Raw genomic sequence first — 22,099 nt, forward strand, 5'->3', positions numbered from 1 at the left:
TGGAGCGGAGCGGCAATTGCAGCGGCCGCAGGCGCAGCGGCACTTTGCGGCCTGTGAGCACCGGCCTCGCGTGGTTCAGGGGCCGGCTCCGGAGCTCGGCGGCGCCTACAGTTGTGGGGGAAGGGCCCGCATTGGACTTGGTGCTTCCGGTCTCCCCTGCACCGGACGAGGGAGGAGGAGCGCGACTTGCCGGTGGAGAGGCAGCCCTGGACACCGGTATACCCCGGGGAAAGGAGACGGCGGTGCCGGACCTGAGGTGTGGAGGGAGACCCGGAGGCGACGGAGCCGAGAGACACCGGGGGTGACCGCCGGAGGGGGTGACCGGAGGCGCCTGAGTGCTCGGCGGAGGCTACGCCCACCTCAAGTTACTGGGGTGAGTCGGATCGGCTGGTGGGGGCCCCGCAGTTGACACAGGAGGAAGCGAGAAGAGCCGGTGTCGGGGGAGAGGGCCCGGCGGGAGGGCTGAGGGCACTGACTTTACCCGCACCATGGTCTCAGCCGGAGTGATGCTGCGGTAGCCCTGACTGCCCAACCTAAGCATTGAAGGTCAACGTTGGTGATACTGGCGCCGGAAATTGGGGAGCACAAAGGCACGAGGAGGCAGGGTTCCTACACCGCCATGGGGGCTGCTTGAGCGGGCCGGAAGCGCCACGGGAGTGCCGACTGTGGACTGGAAAGTGCGGCGGGGGGCACTGCGGACACGGATCCCGGCATCGGCGGAGAGCTGTGGCTAGGGGCCCGGGGAGGGGTGAGCTGCTGTCGCTGGGACACTGCATTGATCGCTGACTGAGTACACCCCGGCAAGGAACGTCGCAGTGCCATTTTGTCTAGACTTCCCTGGTGGGACTGGGTGGCTACTGCCTGCTGGTGTCACCCGCCTGCACCTGGGCTGGAAGAGGGGGAGGCACGGCATTGACTTTACACGCTCTGCTTTCCTGGGCACTGGTACCGGGGGACGGGTGTTCCTTGACCCTTCTGGTGCGGAATATCCTCTGAAGAACTACTACTCGGATATATCAGCAGGCGGTGAGGCCTCTGAGGGCTTCCTGGACGGAGGGTAGGAGATCGTTTGGGCTGATCAGTGGGGGACATTGCCCCATCTGCGGACCTGGTGTTCCTATAGCGACCTGTCATCTTGAGTTTTCGGGGAGTGAGGGTCGCCCTGGCTGAGTACTGCCCCCCGGTCCACCACGATGTCCAACACACTGCGCAAGGGGCGTCCAGGGAAGGATGGAGCCTCTAAATCCTCGCAGCAGCCGGCATCTCCAGGGGCCAGTGGCTCGTCGAGGCAGTCGGACGACGAGGCGCCTGCAACCAAGGCCTTTATGTCTGAGCTCTTTGCCTCCATCAAGGAGGATATTTCTGAACTCCGCGCACAATTGGCGTCGGACCTCCGGGAGGTGCGGAGAGATGTGGATGGAATTGGCGAGAGGGTGGCGACCCTAGAGGACCATGATTTGAGTGTGGCTAACGATGTGCACCAGCTGCAGCAAGATATCATCCGTCTCACTGAACAGAACTTGGATTTGCAGACCCACACGGAGGACTTGGAAAACCGGTCCCGAAGGAACAACATCCGCATCCGTGCAGTGCCGTGGGATGGTGAGGCGGGGGACCTGCGTGGCTATGTTCAGGCATTGTTTTTGCAGATTCTGGACGAGGAGGATGTGCAGGAAATCCAGATGGACAGAGTACATAGAGTGGGGCTGCCCAGGCGAGGAGGGGGACCCCCTCCTGACATCCTCGTTTGTGTGCACGATTTCCAAGTGAAAGAACGCATCCTACGTAAAGCCAGAGCTATCACATCACTGCAATTCAGGGACCATTGTCCGCAGCTCTACCAGGATCTAGCAGCTTCAACGCTGCAGAAGAGAAGGGAGTTCCGCCCAGTGACCTCCTTCCTTCGGGAACGCAACATCTCCTACTCCTGGGGTCACCCCTTCCGGATCATCTTCCGATGGCAGAATCGGCTGGCACAGATTCGCTCTCTCCAAGTGGCGAAGGACCTCTTGGGTCTGAACGACGTCGCGCCCTCTAATGGGGGCGAGCACATCTCCATCGCGGAGGCGCCATCGCTCTTCTTCCTGGCACAGAGTAGGCGCATCCCCGGACCGGCGGCGGCCGGATCGCAACACTAGCCTGCAGGAAAGGGGTAACGCGGTGGCTTCGGTGGCCTCGGCGACTTTGGCGACTTTGGCAGATTCCCAACAAAGCTCCGGAGCGGCATGACTTCTGCCCTGAGGGCGGATCGGCGCTGGAGGGACATCGGCCCTTAAGTTCTGGGGGTATGGATGTACTCTGGGAGGAGACTCCCCGGACCGTGGCCTTGGGGGTCAACGAGTTGGTGCCCCCGCCCCGACTCCAGTTCGGAGGGTCCTTTACGAACTTTGGCCTACTGGAACTGATGAGTATCATTTTCAAATTTAGTGTTTTGAGTTTTTTCTTCCTGTTGTTTCTTTCTTTGCAGGGGGGGTCGGGGTGGGGGGTTTGGGGCGAAGGGTGCGGGGGGGTTCCATGGTGGTGACGAGGGGGATCTGTTGAATGGTTGGCTGGTGTTGTGTGCGAATGTTCCAGGTGGGCGTGGTCTGGGAGGGGTTGTTGCCAAGGCTGTTACAAGCTGGGGGATGCCTGGGGGGAGGCATGGTTGGCCCACTGACATTGCCTCCGACTGGAGGGCTCCTGAGTACGGGGGAGGGGAATCAAGAGATGGCTGCTGAGAGTTCTAGGGTTTTACTGTACTATGCCGGTTAGCATAGGGACTTGGAATGTCAAGGGTATGAACTCACCGCAGAAGAGGCAGAAGCTATGGAAGTATGTGACTGACCATCAGCTGGATATTGTGGGATTACAAGAAACTCATTTGGCACGGAAGGATGAGTTACGCCTGCGGCATAGGGCAAATCCCATTATATATAGATCTTCTGCCGCCACGAAACATAGAGGGGTAGCCCTCATCTTCCGCGCTGCACTGCATTTCCAACCTGTGGAGGTGCGCAATGATAAGGATGGCCGATGGCTGATGGTAAAGGGGCTCGTTCAGGGGCGGCTGTGCACCTTTGTGGTAGTGTATCTCCCCAAATCTGGTCAAAATACATTTCTACAAAGCTTGTTACAAAAAATTGGGGATTTTGCGGAAGGGAACCTGTTTCTGTTGGGGGACTTTAATTTGGTGTGGGATAAGGTGATGGATAGCTCTGGGGGTCACAGGGCTGGCACGGGGGTGTTTTCTACTTCATCGCAGCAGGTGGTGAGGGAGCTGGGGCTGATTGATGGGTGGCGGTTTGTTCATCCTACCTCAAGGGACTACACATTTTTCTCCCATGTACACCACTCCTACTCCCGACTGGATCACATTTTCCTCGGCCAAGCTCTTCGAGGAGATGTCCTGGATGCCACCATCCTTCCAATATCAGTCTCGGATCACAGTTTGCTGGTGCTTAACCTCCGTTGGTCGTCGTCTGGTACAGGTCAGCGGAAGTGGTACTTTCCGGCCTCGGTGATCAGGGACGATACCTCCAATAAGGCGCTACGAGTTGCCATTAAGGAATTCTTTGAGCTTAATCCCCCGTCGGATACATCGGTCTCTAACACTTGGGACGCCTTTAAGGCATGAATCAGGGGCACGTGTCTAGGCCTCAATGCGCAACTCAACAGACTGCGACGGAAGGACCGCGAGGCCTTAGAGGCTGAGGTGGTTGACCTCGAGCAGGCCCACAAGCTTAACCCCTCGAGAGTGACCCTCCGACCATTGACGGCGGTGAGGGGGAAGCTGAGGGCTCACTACAACAACAGGGCCGAACTCACGCTCTTGAGACTGGGGCGACAATCCTACTCCTGTGGGAACAAGGTGGGTAGGCATCTGGCGCGCCAATTGCACAATAGGAGGGAACGCGAATATATAGGAGGAATTAGAGATGCAGCGGGCGTACTGCAGCATCGAGATGAAACGAAGGCGGACATTTTTGGCCGCTACTATGCTGACCTTTACACAGGGGATGGCCTTGGAGCGGAAGCCCAAAGGGAGTATTTGCGGCGCCTGCCCCTACCCCAGGTATCTAAAGAGTGGAATGAATTGTTGGAGGCGCCGATCACTAGGGAGGAGGTCCTTGAAGCCATTAAAAATTTGAAATTGGGGGCGTGGCCAAGATGGCGGGGTGAGCGGACGCTTCCTCCGTAGCTCCTCCGGCCCGGCTCAGCCCGAGCCCTGATCGCCGCGCTTCTCTCCCCCCGCGGCTGCACTGCGGGCGAGAGAACTGTGCCGGAATTCCTGGGGCACACTTTGATGCCACTTTGACTTTCGTGGCCCCGGGGGAAGTCCCCGAAAAGTTTATCCGAAGATCGCTCCGAGGAGCGGAGCCTGGGTCGTCCCGAGGAGAAGAGCCTGGAGGCGGGGCATACGGCGGCGCTGTTCGCTCGCCTCGGCTTGGCCGAGTGCTGAACAGCTGAAATCCGGAGTTCCCGAGGGAGCGGAATAGACGGACTTCGCGGAGTGCCGGAGCTTCCTGACCGGTGCCCTGGTGGCGAACACCATTGATGGGCGACGGACCTCACCCCTGCGCCGGCGACCCTCCCCCTGCCTTGGACTTCGAGGGGTGACGCCTTGCGAACTCCGCGCCCGGAGACGCTGGATGGCGGAGTTCGAGCTGTGCCCGTGCCGGGCGAATTAACTGGTGGCGAGGGGAGCCGCCGGTTTCGCCCCTTTCGGACCCGTTGCTGTTTGAGGGTCGCCCATAGACTTGCTGGCCCGGGCTGCCTCCTTGGGTCCCACCCTCCTGCCATCTTGTCTTTGTGTAGCTGTGCCCGGTGGCCCTCGCCGCACCCTTCTTCTACGAGAGCCTCGATTTGTCCTGGCACCGACTCATCTACTGCCCTCTCTGGGAATACGAGGCTGGAGGCCTCCACTTTGGACGTTGCTGACTGCCCTGCTGGCCCGGGGGTCGTCTTGCCCAGGACCGGGCCGCCATTTTGTCGCCTGTGACGCACTACCCTTGTCCCCACCGAGGGCCTCACATTTGGTGCCCGCGAGCGGTGGCGCTCGCCTACAGCGACTGGCCCTAGGCTTCACCAGGGGCCAGGATGGCTGGGAGACGTGGCGCGGCACGAGGAGATCGCACTTTGCCGGAAATGCTCGGCAGGTCCCAGCAACTACGCGACAGGACACTGCCGTCCCCGGGGGCCTCCCGGACATCAACGGACGCAGCCGTGGGCGAGCCACCGGTCACGAGGTCCTTCATGGAGGACTTGTTCAGCTCCCTCAAGGAGGAATTTCAAACTCTTAAGACCGAGGTGGCTGGAGAGGTCCGGGAGGTGCGCAGGGAGGTCGAGGGCCTGGGCGAGCGGGTCGATGCTGTGGAGACGACGGCCCAGCGTCGCGATGAAGAGATAACTCATCTCCAGCAGGACGTCCTCCGCCTCTGGGAGCAATGTGTTGAGCTCCAGGCCCATTCGGAAGACCTCGAGAACAGGTCCAGGCGGAATAACATTCGGGTGCGAGGTGTTCCGTCCGCGGATGAGGGTGGGGACCTGGTGGCCTATCTGCAGGACTTGTTCCGCGACATCTTGGAGGAAGGAGCGGACTTCCCGATCCGCATTGACAGAGCGCATAGGGTGGGCCGCAAGCGCCAGTCATCGGCTCCCCCGCCTGATATCCTAGCTTTCCTGCCGGATTTCCCCCTGAAAGAGCGCATCATGGCGGAGGCCCGCAGGAAGCAGCCGCTGACCTTTCGTGAAAGACCTGTGGCGCTCTATCAGGACCTGTCCGCCATCACACTGCAGAAGCGCAGGTCTTTCCGCATTGTGACGGACTTTCTGCGAAAGCATGAGACACCCTATTCCTGGGGCCACCCCTTCCGTCTTATCTTTCGATGGAATGGGGTGCTGCATCAGCTGCGCTCTTTGCAAGATGTCTGTGGAGTATTGGGCCTTACTGCTACAGAGGAGGAAGGGGCTACACCTGCATGGCGGCGCCCCGAGCGGCGGGGCCGACGGAGGTCGAGGAGGCGCCCATCGTCAGCGCCGGCGAGTCGTCCGGACTCGCCCACCATCAGGGCAGAAATGGCGGAGGCCCTGAGGAATGCGGCCAGGAACTTGCCTGAAGCTACTGGTGTGGCCCTAACGGCCTAACTTTTCTCCGGGGGGAGAGATTCTTAGCTTTAACGGTGCTGAGCTGGGGCTGGGGGGGCGGGGGGGGGGGGGGGGTGTGGCTGGACGTCCACTTGACTTTTTTCTACAGACTCGCCCATTTGGGCTAGACTGAGACTATGGGGTGTTGTTTTCTGTCTTTTCTTACTTTGGTTGGTTGCCATGGGTTGGTTCTGGGGGGGTTTCACTGTTGGTTTGGTGTGGGGGGGGTCCCGTCCGAAGTGGTCCGAACATGTGCGATGTTGCCTCTGGCCTTCCCTGCGCCCCTGCCCCGCGCGCCCCCTTGCCCACTGCATAGCGCGTTGTTTCCCTGGAGGCGATGCCGCCCCTGAAGGTAGTGACCCTTAATGTTAAGGGTCTGAATAACCCCGTAAAGCGTAGGGCGATCCTTTCCCTGTTGGAAGGGTCGCAGGCGGATATTTGCCTCCTCCAGGAGACCCATTTGCTTTCCAAAGACTGCCATAGGTTGCGCTCTGCCAAGTTCCCCACGCAACTCTTTTCCTCTGCTGCGACTAAGACTGCTGGGGTGGCCATTCTTTTAGCCAGCTCCTTCAGGGGGGAGGTGTTACATAAACATGCTGAGCAGAAAGGGAGGCTTCTGGTGTATCGCATGCGTTTGGGAGGTGTTACCTTTACGGTTGGTTCGGCGTACAGCCCGAATGACCACCAGGATCGCTTCCTGGAATCAGTGTTGGTGGACGTTACTGCCTCGCCCGATCGCCATATCATCTTGGGGGGGGACCTGAATACGGTCTTCGACTCCACCCTGGATAGGTCTGCCCAACGCTTTCCGCAGACAGGGGAGCTTTCTAGGGCGGTGCAGGACCAGCTTGCGGAACTGGACCTGCATGACCTCTGGCGCGTCCTGCACCCCACTGATAGGGACTATTCCTATTTCTCCCACGCGCACCGCACGATTCACGGTTGGACTACCTCTTGGTGAGTGGACCGCTTCGCTCGGCCGCCACGGCAGCAGACATCGGGGTTTTATCCCTGTCCGACCACGCACCGGTTTCCGGAATCTTTGCTTGGCCGGCGGCCCCCCCCTCTAGGGGGATGTGGCGGCTCCGGGACACGCTTCTCCATAAGAAATCGGTCGTAAAGCGAGTGGAGGAGGTCATCCAGGACTACCTGACCCACAATAACAACTCTGCCACGTCCCTGGCGACGCAGTGGGCGGCTTTGAAAGCGGTAGTCAGAGGGGAGTTTATCTCCATTTCCTCGGCGGAAAACAGGGAACGCCAACGCAAGAGGGAGGAACTGACAGCGCAGGTTCGGGAGCTCGAGCAGGTTCACCGCCGGACGGGGGCTCCTCGTGTCTGGAAGCAGCTGAAGGCGGCTCGGAAACTCCTCTCTGCGTTGGATCTAGATCGGGCGGAGTATGCTGCGCTGCGCCTGAAGCATGCCTTTTACACCGGCGGAGACAGGTGCGGTAAACTCCTGGCCCATAGGCTCAGGGCTGCGCAGCAGCGCAATGTGGTGAAGGAGCTGGTGGGAGTGGACGGGATCCCGGTTTCCGGTGACGCGGAGGTGGCAGATACCTTTCGTTCCTTTTATGAGGCACTGTACGCGGCGGAGCCTTCCCCACCGGGAGAGGCTGAGGCCTATTTGGAGTCCGTGACCCTTCCGGCCCTGGACCCCTCCCAGGCGGACCACCTGGAGAGGGACATTCACGTGGAGGAGGTCATCTCCGCGATTGCACGGCTAAAGCACGGCAAAGCCCCGGGCCCGGATGGTTATACGGCCTTGTTTTACAAGACCTTCTGTCCCACTGTCGCGCCTCTACTGGCTCGCTTGTTCAACTCCTTCTCCGAGCCGGGAGCTATCCCGCCGGACCTTCTCTCAGCGACGGTGTCGGTTATCCCCAAGCCGGGGAAGGACCGGACACTGTGCGGCTCGTACCGGCCCATCTCGCTCCTAAATGTGGACCTCAAGCTTTACACCGGAATCTTGGCGGCCAGATTGGGTTTACACTTACCAGGTCTGGTGGAGGCAGACCAGGCCGGTTTTGTACCCGGCAGGCAGACGGTCGACAACACAAAGAGAGTGACGCACGTGCTGGAAAAGGCCTCACGCATTCCGGGGGAGCGGATGCTGCTATCAATCGACGCGGAGAAGGCCTTTGATAGGGTTCATTGGCCATATCTCGAGCTGGTCCTTGGGAAACTGGGGATCGGCGAGAAGTTCCGCACTATGGTCTTTAACTGCTACAGGAGACCATCAGCGTCAGTGCGTGTCAATGGACACAGCTCCAATTGCTTTGCCATTGAGCGCGGCACGAGACAGGGTTGCCCCCTCTCGCCGCTCCTCTTTGCCCTCTATATGGAGCCGTTTGCACAGAGGATTCGTGATAATCCGGACGCTGTTGGGGTGAAGATGGGGCAATACACGCACACTGTCAGCGGACGATGTCTTGCTGACCCTGGACGACCCCAAGCGGTCGCTCCCTGCCTGCGTCCAGGAACTGGACGCTTTTGCCCGTGTGGCGGGTTTTAAAATGAACATGACTAAGTCGGCTGCACTGGATGTGTCGCTCTCTGCTGCCACCAGGCAGGACCTTCAAAGTCTCTTTCCTCTGCAGTGGTCCTCCTCCATGTTGCCTTACCTAGGCATTTTGCTTGCCCCCTCCCTGCCTGCCATGGTTGCAGCTAACTACTCCTCTCTGGGCAAAAAGATCAAAGAGGAACTCGGCCGATGGAACAAGGGCCTCCTCTTGTGGTTGGGCCGTATCGCGGCGGTGAAGATGACGATACTGCCTCAGATCCTATATCTCTTCCGCGCTCTGCCCCTCCAGCCCCCCGTGGGTTGGATACGGCAGGCGCAGGCGGACATATCCCGCTTTGTGTGGCAGGGCCGCAAGCCTCGGATGAAGCGGGTCCTCTCCATGCTAGCCCCGGAGGCGGGGGGTCTCAGAGTCCCGGACCTCCGGAGATACTTTCAGGCGGCGCAGCTTCGGTATCTGGTGGAGTGGAGCCGGTGGGAATCGGATAAACACTGGCTCTTTCAGGACCAGGCAGTCGCAGGCCGTACCCTCCAGGAGGTCCCGTTCCTGCGGCGCGCTCACCGCCCGCCTAATCTCTACGCCTCTTTTATCACCCGGGTCCCGCTGAGAGTGTGGGACGCGGTGTGTGAGCTGCGTGAGCTCACGACCTTTCCATCGCCGTTCACTCCCATCGCTGGCAATCCGGACTTTACCCCGGGTTTGGAGCCGGGAGCTTTTTCCCACTGGGTGAGCGCGGGCTGCAGGGCGCTTTTCCAGATCTACGGGCCGGAGGGCGTGCTCCCCTTCCAGCAGCTCCGACAGGAGTTTGGCCTGACGGAGGGGGACAGGCTGCGTTACATGCAGGTCCGCCACTGGGCTCTTCAACCCTCAGTGCGTGACGTCGCTGCCCGTTCAATTACGCCCTACGAGCGATGGTTGGTAACCCGGACCTCGGACGCCAAGCTCATCACTGATTTGTATAAATTTCTCCAGCCCCCGCCGTTTCATTACCATAACCCAGGGAGGGAGCGCTGGCACAGGGAACTGGGCAGGACCCTGAGTCACAAGGAGTGGGACAAGATTGCGTATCGGGCGAGGCACTCTGCGTACCATACTGGGCTGACGGAAACTTTCACTAAAGTGTCCACCTATTGGTACTACACCCCGGAGCGGCTCTATGAGATGCGCAAAATAGGCGATAAAGGTTGCTGGCGCGGCTGCGGACAGGTGGGCACCCTCACGCACGTTCTCTGGGAGTGCCCGGTGCTGTCGGCCTACTGGAAGGAAGTCTTAGATGAGGTGGATAGACATTTTGAGATCGAGCTTCCGCGCCTCCCCGCGTATGTCTTGCTAGGCCTCCCCAATGATTTGATGTACCCGCTGAAATCCCGCAGGGGCAGGCAGATTGCGATTGCGCTAGGTTCAGCCGTTCAGAACATACTGATACTCTGGCGCACCCCTACTGCCCCCTCTATCACTGGTTGGCTGCATAGGCTCTGGCAGGTACTGGGCATGGAGAAGATGTCGCTAACGGTGGCTGGGAATGTCGACCAGTTCGAGGAGCTCTGGCACCCCTTTTTGGCATTGCTGTCCACGGAATTCCACGAGCTCACGTGTCCACGGTATTTGCGCCTCCTTAGGCTGACGCCGCCGGCAGCTGCGGCGGAGTGAGTGTGCGGACTGGGGGCCGGGGGTTGGGGGCGGGAAGAGGGGTTATATGCTTCTATTGCTGCCTTTCGGACGGGGATGTTGGGGTATTGTTTTCTTTCTTCTCCTCCTTTGCTCTCCTTTCTTCTTCCTTTCTGGGGTTGGGGGGTTGGTGGTACGGTATGCTTCTCCTTTACTATGTTGCGGGGTGCTATTCGGGTTTGACCTTGCTTAGGGAGTGGGGGTCAACAGGGGGGTCGTTCACAATGCCTTATTGCCTTCTGTATTTGCTTAGTTACCCTCTGGGGCTTCCTGCCTCCCTGCTTTTCTTCTGACTCGCTGCAACGTTCCGCTTCTTGTATTGTATGTATGCTTGACCTCCTGCTCCCCTCCCCGTGTTTTTGTGCCTTAATAAAATACTTTAAACCTAAAAATTTGAAATTACACAAGGCACCGGGGCCGGATGGCTATACCGCTGTCTTTTACAAATCGTACGCTGCCGAGTTATGTGATTTCCTAGTGTCCCTTTTTAATGACATGGCTGTGTCTGGGTCTTCTACGGGTTCCCTGGCGGAGGCAGTGATCACGGTACTGCCGAAGCTTGGGAAGGACCTCGCGCACTGTGCCGCGTTACTCAACATTGACGCTAAACTATACTCAGCAATCCTGGCGCACAGGATACAAGATCTGATGCCGGCGATCATACACCCTGATCAATCCGGATTCATCAAAGGGCGCCAGACCCACGACAACACCCGCAGGGTGGTTCATTTAATTGAAAAGGCGGACAGGTTCCGCATCCCGGCAGTGCTTGTGGGTCTGGACGCGGAAAAGGCCTTCGACCGGGTGGATTGGGGCTTCCTGTTTAACACGCTGACGGCCTTTGGGTTTTCGGAAAAATTTATCACCATGGTGAGGGCGAATTTTTGCAGCCCCAGGTCGCGAGTGGTGGTGAATGGCCAGATGTCGGCGTTTTTCCCGCACTCGAGGGGCACCAGGCAGGGCTGCCCTCTCTCCCCCCTACTGTTCGCGCTAAGCATTGAACCTTTAGCGATGGCGGTGAGAGAACATGAGGGGGTTCGAGGCTTACCATTCACAGGTGAGCAACATAAGATCACGCTATTCGCGGACGATGTTCTATTTTCTGTAGCGGATCCGGAGCATTCACTGCCCTGCATTAGGGAGCTCTTGCTAGAATATGAAGAAGTGGCTGGCTTCAGGGTGAACTATGGCAAATCATATATTTTGAATCTGACTCTCTCGCAGGCGGAGGTGGACCACGTCCGGCCACTGACTCCTCTAGCCTGGGCCGCTGGTTCAATTGTTTACCTGGGAGTCCACTTGACCCCAACGGTGGGCAAGCTGTTCTCGGCCAACTTCCCACCCCTTCTGGCGAAGACCCGGGCTGAATTGGAGAGATGGAAACCCACATTTTTGTCATGGTTGGGCAGAATTCATGCAATTAAGATGGTCCTTCTTCCTAAATATTTGTACTTATTCCAGGCTTTGCCCATTCCGCTAGACAGTAATTACTTTCGGCAACTCAAGACACAGATACTGCGATTTATTTGGCAGGGGGGCCGGGCTCGTCTATCCTTTGCAGTTCTGCGCCGGCCTAGATCAGAGGGCGGGATGGGGCTTCCGGATCTGCAGCTTTACTACAAGGCAGCCCAACTGAGGGTTCTGGTGGAGTGGTCGCAGCAACTGTCAGAAAAACATTGGCTGCACATGGACCGGAGCGTGGCCGGCAGGTCGATATGGGACCTGGCCTGGAAGCCGAAGAAGGACCGACCCTTGAATGCATATATCAGTACCCCCACGGGTACCACACTGAAGGTCTGGGATACCTTGGCCACGGATGAGCGTTGGACAACGTTCCCCTCGCCATTTACGCCCTTACACTTCAATCCGGCTTTTCCGCCGGCGCTTAGAGAGGGGGCTTTTGATGCGTGGAGGGAAGGTGGCTGTAGGCCTTGACCCACCTGTTTCATGGAACGGACCCCCTTACCTTTGCTAACTGTGTGCGGGACTATCGGGTCCCTCAATCCGATCAGTATCGTCATGTTCAGTTGTTGCACTGGGCCACATCGCCGCGAATACTGGAGGCAGCTACGAGACCTCCAACGCCGTTCGAAGCCTTTTTGCTGCGGACGTCTGCCATGAAGGGCGTTATCTCCTTCCTATATCAGCTGTTGCTTAAATCGGCAATGTCACGTAGGCCACGCTATATGGAACAGTGGGAGGAGCTGGTGGGGAGAGATATCACCGATAATGAATGGTCGGCGCTTTGGCGGGATATGACCAAATTTAATCACTCGCTCCATCTGAGAGAAGCTCATCTCAAGACTCTCACGCAATGGTACCTGTGCCCAACCAGGCTCCACCGCATATACCCAGCGACTTCCGATAAATGCTGGCGGGGATGTGGACTTCTAGGGTACTTTCGCTATATCTGGTGGGACTGCCCAGTGATCCGGCCTTATTGGGAGGAAATTCTCTCACATATCAAGGACATTCTTCAATACCCTATAGAGGATTCTATAGCCTCTGTACTGTTGGGCCTTCGTGACCCTGGCCTTGAACATCAAACTCGGGCTGACAAAAAGATTTTGTGGCTTTGCCTGGGGGCGGCCAAACTCACGTTGGCCGCGGCATGGAAGCGGAAGGAGGCGCCAGAAATATCTCTGTGGCACGCACGACTATGGAAGATTCTAAGCTTGGAAAGAATGGCGGACATCTTCCTCTGTAATTTCAGGAACTTTAAGCTCATATGGGGACCCTTGGTTACCTTCCTCTCTAAGGGGTTACCATCGGCTGTATGTCCAGCATCCCTGCGATCTCTACATCTCTTTCAAGTCTAGTGTGGTCCTATGAATGAGTGTGGGTATGTGAGTGTCACCACCATGGGGGGGGGGAGAGGGGGAGGGGGAAGGGGAGTTACACTTTTCTGGTTTCTGGGTTCCTGAGGTGCATGATAATGTCTGCAGGCACGTCCGACTTAGCTACGCAGGCCCGTGGGCCTGATCGCTTTGGAACTTATTTATCTGCATTGTATGGCACCGATGGTAGGTTGCCTGAGCTCGTGATTTACAAATCCTTGATTGTACCCAGTGCTGTCGGACTAGACTTGACTCTGCTTTGTGAGGACGCCATCCTCTAGACTTTGAATTATGCCCCCTGCGTGGGGAAATGTGCGGCACCTCAGTGCTCTTTCCTGTGTTTCCTTTTGTTCTATGCAAAATAAAAATTTCACAAAAAAAAGAATTAAGTATTAAATGTTCTAGTTTACTACTATGATAAAAGAAGTTTGTTAGAAAATGATAGAAATGTTTGTTTTTAATGTTTTGGTGTCGATGAGTATGAGTTGAAGTGGTATGACAGGTATTATGGGTGTGAAATTTTAACTATTCTTTTGGATGAGGATCCTGTCTCGTTAGTGTTTATCTAACCTATGTTGTTGTAAGCAAATGTATTTCCTTTAGATCAGTGGAATTGGGCAACATATGAGATCTCTGACATGAATTACTGTTTGTAAGAAGTTTATAAAATAGTGAAAGTGAATATTGTGTGTAAAAAACCAAGACAATAAATTAATTATGAGCATGTCTGACTCATAAATTGACACTATTTGAATTAATGCGTGGAGTTGTACCCTTACAAAGTAATAGGGAGTTGACTTTGGTGGATGCTTGAAGACTACCCTCACCATCACCAATACCGCTATGCACATTTAAAATCTCTATGGTTAGAGTTTTGAAAAAATGTCTGCATTCCGGACCCAGGTTATATATCAATTAAGCTTTCATGTTCTTGGACTGGAACATATCCCCATCAATCTCTTTTAAATATGCTTCATAAACTTCCCGCCATTTTTCCCAACACAATTGAGGAGCACCTGGTTCAGATAAAAACGGAGGTGGTGCAGCAATTTTTACCCTAGCCATACACTTAAAGGAGGTGATACTAACTTGCGTGAGGGAGTTGAGTCCATCAAAATAAATCAAATGTAAATATGCCCTCAGTGCTATAACAGGGAGCATGTCAAATAATAAGCAAAATGCAAGAAGTTCCTATCACCATTTAGGCAGCTCCATAACCAATATATAGGAGTGCCTATCCCCTTGATGCAAGCAACAGTTAGCATAACCAACCAAAAACACCACAAATTAGAATATGTTAAAGGTGTGCCTGACACCGATAATGCAGGCACAGTCTGAGTATTACATCAGAGGCGGTATTGATCCCAATCTTTAACGCACGCCAAACAGAACGCTTCTTTAAATAGAATGGCCACCGATTACTCCTACAATTTCCAATCCCTTATCGCTCTAAGCAAATCGGGCGACTTCCCAATGGAAGAAATGGCTGCCAGGAGTGACATGTGCATCATTTGACATGAGTTTAATGCTTGTTTTACAGGTGGTTGCCTGCTCCGCACCGTCACGCTGATTTACCAAATATCACCGCGTTCTTTTCAGGTGATATGTTGCTGGCCATCCATGCATGCCGCCTCACTGCAGAATCTGGAACCTCTGCACATCGCCCTGAAACCATACGCCAAACAGCACAAACGGCATGCGATGGCCCTAAATCCTGGGGTGTTTGAAACCAATGTCGATGGTGCTCGTGCCACTGAAAACATATTGACACTTGTATGGCATGGAGCTAACTTTATTGATGTCAACAACACCAGGCTCAGTGCTACAGCTGCCATCCTCAGAACCCAGGAGCCCTCGCCTCACCCAGGATTCTACCTATCACATTCTAATCAACCAATAGCCAACAGACACATAACATATCTTTCCTATAATTGAAAGAACAGGATGCTCAGAGACCGAATTCCAAGTAAAGTATTGTTTGCATGACAGTGAAAGCCTAGATCAAAGTGAAAAAAAATCTATCTTTTGGCACTATTGGTGCTTGAACTTTCCACTGGTTTCATGTGCCCCCTATTGTAAAAGATTCACATATAACGTTTTTTAAATGTGCTTGAATTAGCTGAAAATGGACAATAAATTCACGCAAAGACCTCAAAATGTCTTGTCCTGAAATCCAGAAATCCCTAAGATGACACTGTCCATATTATGAAGTTATTATTCTGGGTGGTGTATTTTGCAGAACAGCACTGTTTTAGGGATGAGTCAAATTTCCTGGTGATTTAATGCAATTATAATGGGAAATAAATTCAGAGGTGAGGTGCAATCATTTGGTGTCCATCCGTGAACAGGAGGCAAATTTGTATGCCACAGAACACAAGAAAATCAGGTAGATTGCGCTCCAAACAGCAGACCCGCTTTCACAGGCCCACCTGAGATCCGGTTAGAATACCATCTTCAGTTACATCAAAGTCAAGTTTAACTATAAATGCAAGAGGTCAAGCAGGATTTGTCTATATCTTGTTACTCCTGCTCTGTGGAAAAATTGCTCAGTCAGTCCCGGTTAGAATACCATCCTCAGTTACGTCAAAGTCAAGTTCAACTATAAATGCAAGAGGTCAAGCAGGATTTGTCTATATCTTGTTACTCCTGCTCTGTGGAAAAATTGCTCAGTCAGTCCCAGGCGACCTCATGCCATCCCTATTGTTTGACGTAGAGCAGCTCTGAGGCTGGTCCTGGGACACGAGCATCCCCGGCTGCGGTCACCCCCGTCAACGGAGAGAGGCTTTCAGGGAGGGCGCGGTGCGACTTCTTTCTGGCAATGCCAACTCACTTTTTGGTGACTTTGAAGCCCATGGACCCCTCGAGGATTTCAGTCAGAACTTCTCCGGCTGAGCTGAGTCTGTGTCTGGCCCCTAGTGCATTGGCCTATGCAACCATTCGTGCACCAGATGCCTTGTGAATTCCACCTACTCCAGGGCAGGCCTTGATTCCAGGGCATACACCATGGTTTTGACCTCAATTACTGCTTCTGATCCAGAGCTGACATTGGCTGACACCAGTTCTGTGTCTCAAGATCACCAAGGCACAGTGCCAACTTTGGAGGAACCCAGGCGTCTCACTCAACTCCAGTACTACTGTAGGCTGGAAGCTCGTTTAAATCAGATTCAGGCATCCATTTCAGGCCTTCATAATGTTTTACATGTCGAGAATAATGAGGAGGCAGTCTGCCTCCGTATTGCCCTGATGCTGTCCTGTCTTTAGATCTTAAGATGCCTTGATGCTGCGCTTGAAACAGAACTAGATTTCCCTATGCCCCACTTCACCCCCAACACACAGAGGAGAGTGTCTCTTTTGCACTGGGGGTCAGCTGAAGTGATGTACCTTTAGCTATGTACATTAGAGACAAAGACAGATCCATATATAATAATAATATGACGGAAACATTGATTGCAACCAAGTATAAGCCATGTTTGGCTCCCCCAATAAGTTGTCAAATGTCCAGGCATTGTAGGACCCAGCTTTTATAACTTTGCTCCCAACAGCTTGTTGATTTAAGCTTCCACCAACAAAGTGCATCCCAACACTGAGGATTGGGAAAATGTGTTTTCCTTGATCAGTTAGGCTTTGAGGTCATTGAATGCCATCTGCTTGTGGGACGCTATAGATATGCTCTTTGGGATATGGGCAGTAAGTTCTTGCCTGCCATTCCTGACTAATTCAATCCAAGATGGATAGGATATGTCAAGATCAGACCTGGACATAACCGACTCTGTGCCGCCACAGGCACCAGTGCGGAGATCAGGCAGCCACAGGATTTGTTGGGGGTGTACAAAGCTCACTTATGGATATGCCTGCTCTTTGGGGTACCTATCTCTGGCATGTTCATTCCATCAGCAATGCTGAAAGATTAGATGAAACTCTTGGGGGTGCGCCTTTCCCCAGTGGCACCCCTTGCAACTCTTACAATAGCGAGCACAACCCTTTAATGGCTCCAGAGGACGTTGTGGCAGAGGCTGTGACCACCAAGAAGGATAGAAATCCTCATCCTCCCCTGCTGAAACTGTAGCCAAGCTGCTCTTTTTCTTCCTCCAGTGATCCCATGTTGCAGATACGGGACAGAATTGTTGTTTTCTGCCCGGCTGACTTTTAATTACCGCAGATCAATAAGCTTTACATGTTGGTCAACATTTTTACAGCCTCGTTTTCCTGTCTACCTCTTCCCAGTGTTTGCTTAGACTTCTGCAGAACATGCCTCTATTCTGGCCTAGGAAAAGCCCCAGAGGCAGAAAACAGCAGTAGGTGTTATTTCCAATATATTTTAATTCACAAAATGATGGAGGACTGATACATCTTCATTTGGGAACATAAGCCACAGATGTTGATCCAGATCCAGGTTCTTTCTGCCTTGGATCCAGGAGACTGACTGGATAGTGTCCTTGGACATACAGGCAACTTACATTTATGCAGCGTGCAGTGCCATGGACACTATCTTGCAAATTATGAATGTGTTCATATGGAGGTGGGCATAGGTGCCTTTGTCTAGTGGGGTATGCTTTGAGTCGATCTTTACGCCACTGTTGAGAATGTGCAGTGATGCAATTAATATGCACTGCAATTTCCACCTCATGGTTCCTGGGAGACTTGTTTCTTCTGCTATGGGACTCCAATCTTCTGTACGCATTGCCAAGTTTGCTCCGATTTCTGACTAAGATCAGGAAGGACTGGTCTCAGATCATCCTATTAGCTGCAGATTGTGCCAGATGAGTGTGGTACTCGAACTTACTGGGTCTTAGTATTGTCCATTCAGTTTGCCTACCTCTTCTGGAGAATTTCTTGTCTCAGCAAGGGGGCTAGGTCCTGTGCTCAAATCTTAACAATCTATACCTCTGTTTTCAGATCTTAGCGTCACTAACTGAGCAGGTTTGATTTGCCTACTGAAGTAGTGTATGTCATTCTTGCTGCTTGGCGTCCATCTTCTAAACTTGTATATTTGGATTGTTGAGTGAAGTTTGTGGCCTGGCGCAGAGGCCGTCAAGTTGATTCTCTCCGAGCAAGTTGCCTGATGTTTTGTATAAACTCTGGACCAGCACAGGTCTGGAGTGGACATCATTGCAGGTTATTTGTCTCCCCTGTCAGCCTTTCTACAGTTCCGTAAACTGGGACCCAGGTCTACAAGGTTGTGTCCGTATTTATAAATAAATATAGAACTATATACGTTTAAATGTGTTTTATAGTTTTTCACAGTGGATCAGCTGTGGTTATCAGACTACAGCTGGGAGAAAGTGTTCCCTCGAATGGAAAACACACGATCAGCTAGGCTCAATTCCTATTATCACTGTATCGACGTTTGGCATAAGAGTGGGTGCTATGGCATTCAAGCCAAAGGGCTTATGTAGGATTTTCCACTGACTTTAAGCCTACATTGGGAGATTTTCCAATAATCCATGATATAACCGATCTAAACCAGCTTGATGAAAATATCTCAACACTGAACGGGCCCGATTCACAAAGGTAATCTGAGAAAAAAGTCTAACTTTACGACTTTTGGTATTCACAGAGATCATTTACGAGTCGCATCTTTACGTCCGCAGTCAGGCAGTACTCTCCTCACTCGAGCCGTACTCTCCGGCTCAGGTCGTACTCTCCGACTCGGGCCATATGAAGTGCAATCATTGGGCCATAATGCATTTTTTACAAAAGGGAACATTCGGAACGTGTGGCCAGACACTACATTATATCCCAGAAAAGTCTGCTCCTTTGCATCATGGTACATGCAGTGCCCAATTTGCGTTCCCCTCTGTGTTGACTGAGCAAATTGTACCATGATGCACAGGATCAAACTTTTCTGGGATATGATATAGTGTCTGGCCACACCCTATTCCCTGGCCAAACGGATTTTCATGACCTCCTCTACCATTAAGCACACGTTCCTATTGTTCCCTTTGTAAAAATTGCATTCTGGCCCATTGATTACACATCATACGGCCCGAGCCAGAAAGTACTGCCTTGGTGCGGAGAGTACAGCCCAGGTGCAGAGATTCTGGCCCGACTGCAGACTTAAAGATACGACCCGTAAATGATCTCTGTGAATACCAAAAGTCATAAATTAGACTATTGTCTCAGATTTCCTTTGTGAATTGGCCCCTACATGTCCAGTGTCAAAATTTGAAACTTAGATATTACATAGCTTCAAGCAGACTTGTGTTGCCTTATGTGATATTAAAGTAATTGCATGGATGAAATTAAATGACACTCTCACAGGTTCTGCGAAAGAATGACAGGCAGAATATGGACGAAAGTCAGACAGGCTAATTTAGCATGCTCAAAATAGCATTTAGCTTTGGCAATTTGATACTATCTTTTCCTAACTGACTTTTTTATCCATGTCACCAGTGGTGATGTGTTCATTAAGGAGCTCACGTGTATGTTTTACATTGTCCCACTTTCTTGCTGTGCATGCCCTTAGAGCAAATGCCCAGTTGCTCATTGAGATTGCTGAGTACCAAAACAGTATTTCTCATGCAATTACTTCTGTGCACCATGCCAGTGAGTTACAGGCATTGTTAGTTCAACCCCATACACTGCCTTCTTTCCGGACAAGTTGGTGCTACAAACTTGTGTAGCCCTTTTAGAGTTTCCATGTGAGATGTTGCATATTGTCAAACTTGTAATGTGTCATGGTCGATGTGTATCTGATGGTGTGGAAGAGTAAAATTGAAGTCTGCATGCAAAGGATCCGTGTCATCAGTTCCACAGGCGAAGTCAGGCTGTTGGTGCGATCTTCCAGCGCATAGGGGCTACTGCTGAGAAAAGTTCAGAATCAAGTATAAAACCTGGAGAAAATTCAAAAGGTGAGGAACTGATGTTGGAATATGCACCTGAAAGAGCTTTACCAAAGGTAAGTAATTTGTTCATCGAGATGTGAGGTAAGGAATCAGTAAACATGCATTTCATATATGTCAAAATACCTTTTTTTTTAAATTGTAGGTTTGATGTGGAAAAAGAATGTTCTAAAGTTGATGAAAATATCGGTGAAAAATCTGCAAAGGCAATTATCAATTCAAAGATGCCAAAGATCAAAAAGAGCATTGATACTACTGGTAAATATACTTCTGCTTTTGGAAATTAGTTGTAAATGTTATTTTTTTCGAGTGTATAGCTCTGAAAAGTGATGCTTTCTGTTGTGGGATCATTAGTGTTTCCTGAACACTTCATATTGCTGAGAGAGAGTTGCCATATTTTATCCCACAATGGTGGGGTCCGAGCAGGGGAGAAAGTAACTAAGAGTCTCCCGTATGCATTAATGGCATGAAGGTATGAATGAGAGAGCGGTCATGACAGGACCCTATTATACCAATATTAAGCTTGAGCCGAGTGCGCTAAAAGTAAGACCGAGGTTGAATGTGAATACAACTTCACTCGGTTTGTAGGATGGAGATATGGTCAGAATTGAGAGAGATGGCGACAGATACATAGTAGAATGAGATGCAATCTAAGAGTTCAGATTTGTGTTTTATGATACAGAGTGTGACTAAAGGCGGTGTTCTCATGACGGTTCCGGGTTAAGAGAATTAATCGTGAAACTCTGGTAAGAGCCTGACAACATACTCTATAAAAAATTGGAACATTTAGCTTAAAAACACTTTTGAATTAAGCTAGGGGTTGTAGTGTCCAATAAAACACAGGTACTTGCCACATATATTGGCATGATGGTTTGCTATTGTTTTTATGAATATACACGGGAAAAACATGGCGGTGAGGACAAGATGGGAAATGTTTAATACATAAGATTTTTTGGAAAGGAGCATACAGGATCTTTGTTTTGTCTCCTTTGCAGAAAGCAGATGAGTTAGAGGAAAGCAGGTGTACTTCACCTCTTTTTTACTGCTTTTTTCTATATAAAAAGGCCAGATGTTGGTCAAGACCACATTTTTCAAGGGATGCACACCCTGAAGAAGGCCTATGACCCATGAGGGCAAAACCAGAAGGTTGAAATACGTTGGTATATGCAGTGGGATTCTAGGGGCAATCTACCCCTCCTGTATACCCCCAGATCACAGGGAACCAGGAATAAAAGTATTGTAGTGGTATCTCCTTAGACCGTTTTATTCCTTTCTTTTCTGCACTAGAGATCCCTTCTCTGGGGAACAATTACCTCTCGCAATCTTTTCTTATCTTTTTCTCCCTCACCCCCTGAAAAAACAGCACTTCGTCCAGGTTGTTTGTCTGCACCTTGACGTTTGCAGCGGCCCAATAATGAAGCATGCCACTGCATAGTGGGTGAGGGCAGTATTAAAAAATTCTTGAATGTTCCCTTTGTTTTTCCCTCAATTGACTATCTCTATCGAGCGAACAGGGCAGGGACAAGAAAATTGTACCCAGAATAGGGATAGGATTCTTGGCCCTCTTTATAGTCTTCCTTAAGTCCTTCTCTCTTTTTTCGTGAGTTCACACACTTCATACCACTGCCTAGGCGTTAAGTAGTCTCTTTTTAAAAATGAAATAAATTAACCTGTCTTGCCTTCATTGTTTTTTAATAGCACTGTCATTTTGCCTTCCTTTGCCAAACACTGTTCAAAAAGGAAAAATAACAAGAAATAATAATAATAACATTTTTTTTATAAAGCGCCTGGTTACACTGAGGCCAGTGTGTCCCCGCGCTGTGGAGTGGCTAACAACAGTTAAACGGGCAAGTCTTCCCCCCAGCTCCTCAGATGTGAACCTCCTCACTCTCTAACCAGAGGGAAGAGGTAGGTTTTCAGTTGTTTCCGGAATATGCGTTTCGAGGTCTCTACTCGCATTTTGGGTGGGAGTCTGTTCCAGTGTTGAGCAGCCTGAACTCTGAAGGAGCGCCCACCCATCCGAGCTCTTCTAAACTTGGGGACCTTAATCAGCCCTGTCCCGGAAGATCTCAAATGGCGCACAGGGGTATACGGGGTCAGCAGGTCCA

General features: G+C 52.2%; 1 protein-coding gene across 1 annotated transcript in view; it reads left to right on the forward strand.

Moving 5' to 3' along the window:
- SPAG1 (sperm associated antigen 1) overlaps positions 1 to 22,099 on the forward strand; it is a 1,072,862-nt gene that overhangs the window by 251,369 nt on the left and 799,394 nt on the right. The window contains exon 6 of the mRNA XM_086966056.1: positions 20,137 to 20,249. Within this exon, the coding sequence (XP_086822182.1) occupies positions 20,137 to 20,249 (113 nt within the window). The remainder of the gene's footprint in view (positions 1 to 20,136; positions 20,250 to 22,099) is intronic.

The sequence above is a fragment of the Lissotriton vulgaris genome, chromosome 4_1 (genome assembly GCF_964263255.1).
Source record: "Lissotriton vulgaris chromosome 4_1, aLisVul1.2, whole genome shotgun sequence".
NCBI classification, from domain to species: domain Eukaryota; kingdom Metazoa; phylum Chordata; class Amphibia; order Caudata; family Salamandridae; genus Lissotriton; species Lissotriton vulgaris.